The 7,322-nt window shown below is 32.6% G+C and overlaps 1 protein-coding gene across 1 annotated transcript; it reads right to left on the bottom strand.

Moving 5' to 3' along the window:
* Positions 1-3,743: 3,743 nt before the first annotated feature.
* Positions 3,744-4,406, bottom strand: BGZ61DRAFT_487555 (uncharacterized protein; the record flags this gene model as incomplete). The annotated part of the gene is made up of 2 exons (XM_046249988.1): positions 3,744-3,940; positions 4,100-4,406. The coding sequence occupies 2 exons, from the start codon at positions 4,404-4,406 to the stop codon at positions 3,744-3,746; spliced, it is 504 nt and encodes a 167-aa protein (XP_046093725.1).
* Between the last annotated feature and the right edge of the window lie 2,916 nt (positions 4,407-7,322).

The following is a 7,322-nucleotide window of genomic DNA, read 5'->3' as shown; positions in this document are numbered from 1 at the left end:
GAAATTGAAGATGAGGGAATAGCGATTGGAGAAGAAAAAGACGTCCCTTTAAGTCAGTTTGTAGCAGGCGCATGATAAGCCATGTGAAAGTGAGGCGACCAATAACAACCACCGAAACTGCGCCAAGGTATTGCGCATCTGCGCACTTCGTCGTGGGCGTGATTGGGGGTAAATGCAATGAGACGACCTATCAAAACGAGACAAATCACCCTCATCTCCACTTGGAAACTCACATGATCTGTGTCAAGGCAATACATACAAATCTCATCCTACAAGAACCCATTGAAAAAATTGAAACGTTGTTGAAGACGTCATTGGTAAACGTTCCTTCTTCTTTAGGTACACTCTTAGGCCAACCCTTGCGAATCTCCTCTGGCACGCCCAAAGACTACTGGCCATTAACGCCGTACACAGGTCGATCCGCGAAGCCAGTTGTGTTGATTCTTTCTTACCAGCAAGAACGGAGCAACTTCGGCAGGCATGTAAGCAGGAATTGAAGCCATCTCGCGGCCCTCTGGGCTGAATACCGCAGCACGACCCACGGCAGCACCAAGCGTGTATGCCCGACTCTCGGTGGCATAAACAGAGTCTGCAGCCAGGTTGGCCTCTATTGACTCAAACTCCAACACAGCGAGATGATTGTGGTCGCGTATATAGAGTGCTTAAGGAGCTGCAGGGGCGAAGGATGTCTTATCTCTTGGTCGTATCACCCGTGCTGGCGCAGCTCATGTCTTGGCTGAAGAGCCGATTTCGATGGCTTTGCAGAGAATGCGGTTGCGGGTGAACGAATTGGATGCCCTGACCTCCCCAAAGATCCTCCCCACACATCGCGATAAAGCCTCCAGCGCCAACATAGCCATCAGACCCCCAGTCAACGTATGCTCCATTAAGAATGTGCTACAGTCAGGTGATGAGAGTTCCACACGATCTAAAAAAAAACCAGCCCATCCTAAAGTGGGGTTCCACAAGTCTTGCAACGCTACGCAACATTCTCGCGCCCTGCATCAAAAATCAGAACCGCGATTTTTGCTCCTTCATCTTCAACCTTCCATAACTTTTTATTATGTCGTCTAATTTACAGTCCTTTGGGACTATTATATCTGCAAATCGTCAAGAAAAGCAACAAACCAACCCAGAACTTTATGTAGCTATTATTCCAGCTATACAAGCTAGAGAGGTAAGGAGTATAATTATAATGCATTTTAGGGTGTCGACAGCTATAATTAGCTATTTGCTTTAATAGCTCGAGATAACTATATCTATTAATTTAAAGCCCTAGTTTAGGTATCTTCTAAGTTTAATACTATAGGTAAAAAGAGCTATTATTTACACTATATAATAGGATAAAAATATCTTAAGAAAAAACTTATTAGATAATTTAAATCTTAAAATAAGTATTATAACTATTTACTAGGCTTTAAATAAGATTAATTTATATAAATAGAAAGCTAAAAAAAGAATCTTTTTATAAAAAGAAAATATAGCTTAGTAGCTTTAATTTTTATATAATTAAGTAAAAAAAAAAAAAAATTTAAATAAGATATAACTAAATATTTAAGATATTTTTATTTATTACTTTATATCTTATTTATATTTTTAAATTATTTATTTTAATAAATATTTTATATAAAATAGTAATATTATATTAAATATTTAAATTTAAAGATTTATTTATAAAGCTTATAACTTAAAATTTATTAATATAAAATCTTATAGTAAAAGTAATATAATAATAATAATATAAAATATAATTTATAAAAAAAGCTAAAGTAAGCTAATTATTATAACTTAAAACTTAACTTTTAAATATAATAACTACTTATTAAATAGCTATATTAAAGTTTTAACTTCTAGATTTTTTTTTAATTATAAAAATACTTAGTATTTTTAATAAAATAATATTAAAATCTATATATTAAAAGTAATTATAGTATTTCTTTAAAAGCATAAAATCTCTCTTATTAACTAGTTTTCTTATAGCTCTAATTTAAATTCTATTAAGTATATTTAAGCTAGATTAAAAAGAAACCTCTATAAAAAATTCTCTTAAGTCTTAAAATTAAAAAAAATACAGCTAATATTATAAAATTTAAAGTATACTTAGAAGCAACATAAAATACTATCCCCCAGGATTTTATTTAGAGCCTAATAGAGTTAATGCCGCAGAGAGTCGAGGCCTGCTACAAGGCTAGGGGTTGGTATACAAAATATTAAAGCTACGCCTTTAGGGAATCTAAAAATGCAGTTACTTTTATTGTAGCTAGTCTGTAGCATATGGAATTGGTATCTTTATTATATATGTTCCGGCCAGGGTGGTGGTATACGAGGGGGCTATTACAAGACTTGTGGAACCCCACTTTACATCTTATGCCCTATTGGGCGAGTTCCAGGTCGCTAAGGCTCTAATTAATAACAGGGTTGAGCTTGTGCGGTGCAGCTGTAGATGACGGTCTACCGGCGCCCTTTTATGGCAGGCCCCAGCATTGCTAGCATTCCTTCCAGCCGTAGGAGCCGGTGGGTGCTGCATATACTTTCTAGGGTCCGGGTCCCGTTTGAGGGTCAACTAATTCCAGATATCGACGCCGAGATAACGGGTAAACCCGCATTTACGACAGGCAACTACCATACTACCTTATATTTATAAGGATCGTATAGCCACTCTTAAATGCTTTATTAAGCTTTATAGGCCTCTGCGGCCCCGTTCACGAAGGATACAGCTCAGCGCAGAGCTTAAGTGGGTATTCGGATGGAGCCAATGCCGATTGGATATACAATAGGCCGACGCTGATCTGTAGCAGGGCTAACTAACGCGGAGTGCTGAGGTTTAACTGGTGCGCTTCTGGATTGCTGCCTTGCAGTTCGCAGTCCGCAGCTCCTTTATTTCATTATCTATTGCAAATAATAATAAAAGATAAATAAGATAAGTTAATATAATATATTAAATATAGCTAAAGATTATTTACGACTACCTAATTAAAAGCAGCCTTAATATTTTTTATACTTAATTAAAGTTAGTTTATAAAAGTAAAAGACCTATACTTAAACTATATACTATACCAGCTTAATAAAGAATATATTATATATTACTTATTTAGTATTAGTACTCTTAGGCTGATATATAATAGAGCCTGCTAGATTTATATTAAATATTTATAATACTCTTATCTAATAAGCTAAATCTCTTTATTATATAAAGACTCTTTAAATTTTATAACTACCTAATAATAAACCTCAGCTCGAACTTGCAAATATATTATCTATTAAAAAATAAAGTAATATATAACTTAATTATAAGAAATATAAGTAAAACTTAACTAATATTCAGTCGCTCTATTGAAATACTTAATATCTACCCTGCAGTAAAATCAGCCTATGCTATTAAAGAAACTATAAATTAGACTAGTTAAGTTTCTTGCCCAACCTAACTAGATATTCTGGTTCCTTGTTGCTATAGGTATCGTTAGTTAGCCTAATAGTGTGGCTCTCTTATACTATATCATCTGCGTATCTGTTTGCTTATTGAGGGACTAAGCTGCCCGCCTGCCTTTTTTTTTGCGGGTGTTGTATCGTAGCAATATATCTAAAGGCCAATTCGAGTCGATAGCAGGGCATCGGAAAGCAGAAACGGCGGTGTTATAATACAGCTGGCGTGGAAAGGTGCCGAGGTAGATAACGTCGTCTTTCACCTCTTCAGCCAGGCGTGAAGGTGTCGTACTTGGCTTAACAGCACGTCGCTATAAATATTATTCGGGGCTACGGCTCGGTCTCGGGTATTGTATAATATCAGTTTCGACGGTAGAACTGGGATTGGCGGGATATGCATAGTTTGCTGCCGCTGTCGCTTGGGTATAAGGCGGTCTAAGGCTTTCCCAGAATCCTCTAGCCGTTGCACCATTTGGAAATAGAACGTGGAATTGGAGGGCTAGAAGAGTCATATAATCTGCAACGGTAGTAGTGCGGGGTGTCCTTTGTGTCGGGTAGTGAGGTTAAGCGAGTTCCCATTGGCCATTCTGTCCTCCTCTAATACTCCTAGGGACTTATCTACCACCCCACGCTCCTTCATCTAGGACTATCCTCCTCCAAACGCTCTTCCTCCTACCGTCTACTCCCACAGCACCGCCTCCGTCTCGAGACTCGAACAGCGCTCCTCGAGTGGTATCTTCGCCTTCGCTGCGGCCGCCTTGGACAGGACAGATGATTCTGCAAAGGGTAGGTTGTAAGGGAGGTAACACAGTGCTAGTCGAGACGATCAGCCTGTTGCTCCGTGTGAAGAATTGCCCATGCTCGGATGTGCGTTCAAACCCATTGGAATCGAGGCCCTGAGGGTTGTTAACACCTGTGTTGATAGGGCAAGCGTGAGTTATTGAACCCTGAGATGGTATCAGCTGCCTGGCCAGTCGGCCCATGCCTGTTGGACGAACCAGACACGGTGCCCTGCAAGTTAGGCCTGAAAAGGGCCCTTCTGAAGATGCTGGAGAAGTAACTGAGCGACCTGAAACGACTGGAGGCTCAGAAATAGAGTCGGTATGCTTACATAAGGCATTGTATTACGAAGATTTGACCCTTTGAATTGTTAAGGATCCGATGAAAAACAGCAGAGATGTCCTTGCTATAGAAGTTAATCTCTGCTACTATAAAGAAGCAGATAGAAAGCTAAAGCTGTAAGATAATTAACTGACCTTAAATATAGTATTAGATTATAACTGCTAAGCCTTCTTAATAGTATAATCTTTCTATTCTATAAGTACCTTCTACTAATTTTCTATTTTATAAGCTATATTTTAGTATAAGCTCTTTAAAATAATATTATTAAGGTTAGTAATTATAACTTTACTAAACTATTTTTTTCTATTAAATTGGGTAAAGATACTATTAAGATTTATTAGAAATTATATAAACTTAAGACTTTTATTTTTTAAAAGTTAGTAAGATTACCTTTTAAAAAGTGGAGAAAATTATAGATAAATTTAATAAAGTATATAACTTATATATTTTACCTTAACTATATTAGTAAGAATCTTAAATTTAAGAAGAAATAGATTATATATTACTTATATTATAGTAATATAAATATTATTATTAGTATAGTATTTAATATAGTAATAGATTAAGTAATAAGATATAATTCTATAACTAGATATCTTATAAATACCTATTTAAATTAATATATAGAATTTAATATATAAAATACTTATCTTAAATAAGATTTATTTATAAATAGTTTAACTCAGGCTTTTATTTATATAAGTATTAAATATTATAAAGAAGTTATTAATGCGAAATAGAATTGCTTGTTATATAAGTAAGGGTATCATAAAGATATATAAAGAAGGTTGATTTCTCTATCTTGCAGTCGAGGGCTCGGGACCGTAAGGGTCCCGACCCACGTAACTGCATAGGGCCTGATACCTTAGGCCCGACCCTGAGCGTGAGGCTCAGGATTGGTCTTTCCGCATTATATCCCCGGCTTTAAAGGAGGTTATTACTGACCTTAGTAACTGCAAGCCGGCGATGCCTCTCAACCTGTGATTTCCTTCTATCTTTATTATTTCTTTGCATCTTTCATTAAGCATTAATATATTAATACTATTTAATTATTTCTATTGTATAGTTAGTTATATAGGGCCTAATAGTGGGCTTATTTCTTTACTTTTTGTAAGCTTTGTTGCGGTTCTTTATTTACCTCGAAGGCAGCTGGGTTAGCTGCCTTGAAGTTAGCAATGACTTCCTCGTTAATATGCTTAGTCCGGACCCAGCTGTTATATTCCGGTCCCCATTCTTTCTATTGCACCTAGAAGCCCTTAAAGGCTGTAGTATTCCTCCCGAGCTAGTAGACCTCTTATTATAAGATCCGATTTATAATGTATTAGTTATTATCTTCCTCTATAGGACTTAGTTTCTTAGAGTAGAAGGTATTAATATAGGCAGGCTGAAGCTATTAGTAGGATATTATGGGGTAGATCTTTTAAGTAAGTAGTAGCTTGAGCTTAGCTATAAGATCTCTAACTATTTATTTAATCTTAAAGAGGCTAGTATATTACTAGAATAGCTTTTTTAATAGCTTCTTAAAAAGATAGTATTTATTATAAAGTTATAAATATATTTTATTACTAATTTTAAGTTAAATAGAGTAGTATTTTATATTATATTATTATTTTATTTTAGTAGCTATAAAGTTTATTATAAGCTATATTTCTTTTTATATAATTTTATAAAAAAAGAGTAAATTTATAGTTTTTTTATTATTAGGCTAAAAGAATTTTAAGAATTTATAAAGATTAATATTATAGATAAATTTATAAGTAAAGATATAGATTTTAATATTATAGATACTATTAAGATTCTATTATAAAGCTAGAAGAATTTAAATTTAGTTAGTATTAGAATTTTTTATATAGTAAAAGTATAGAGTAATTTTAATAATTTAATTTTTTTACTTAAAGAAATTATTTATCTAAAGATAATAAGTTATAATTATTATAAGCTTAATATTAAAAAGGCTTTAAAGAGTCTTTTAAAAGAAAGATATAAACTTAGAGTTATAATTTAAGATAATAATTTTTAGTATACTTTAGTTAGATAGTATTAGTTATTAAGTAAAGATTATAACTTAGTTAGCTATTAAGTAGGTTAAATACCTTAAAATTAAAAGATATTACTTACTTATTATATAAGTAATAGTTATTAGGGTATTAAAGATTTTAAAGTTCTTAAGAATCTATAGGAAATTTGCTAATAAAATAAATAGTAAGCTAATAATAAAGTTAATTGTAATAATATATATTAAATACTTTAGAGGCTAAATAGCCTAATAATTACTAATATATAGCTATCTATTAATTTACTTTAAGTAGTAAATTTAATAACTATAAATATACTTTTTAATAGTATAAATAAGATTATAAATATAGAAGTCTAAGAGCTTTTTTATTATTCTCTTAATTTTAAAGTAATATTAGTTATTATGAGCTATTTTAAGAATCTTACTCTTTAAGTTATATAATATATATAAATAAATATAATTATTAATACTCTAGTAATAAAGTAGTCTATCTTAAAAAGTAAAAAATACCCCAAGCTTAAAGATATTTATAATATTCTTATTAGTTAGTAAAGCTATTAATATAAGATCTTTACTTAAAATTATAATAATAATCTTTAAGAACTTTATATTAATTATATAGTCTTATTAAAATTAATCTTTATTTCTTTTACTATTAGAGCTTTAGAGACTATTAATATATTATAAAGAGCTATATAATTAGGCCTCTAGTAATAAGAGTTAATATTAGTTTTAGAGGTAGTAAAGTAAACTTAGGATA

This window comes from Ilyonectria robusta, assembly GCF_021365365.1.
Source record: "Ilyonectria robusta strain PMI_751 chromosome Unknown BGZ61scaffold_80, whole genome shotgun sequence".
Classification (NCBI taxonomy): domain Eukaryota; kingdom Fungi; phylum Ascomycota; class Sordariomycetes; order Hypocreales; family Nectriaceae; genus Ilyonectria; species Ilyonectria robusta.
This window is presented reverse-complemented; position numbering and strand designations above follow the sequence as displayed.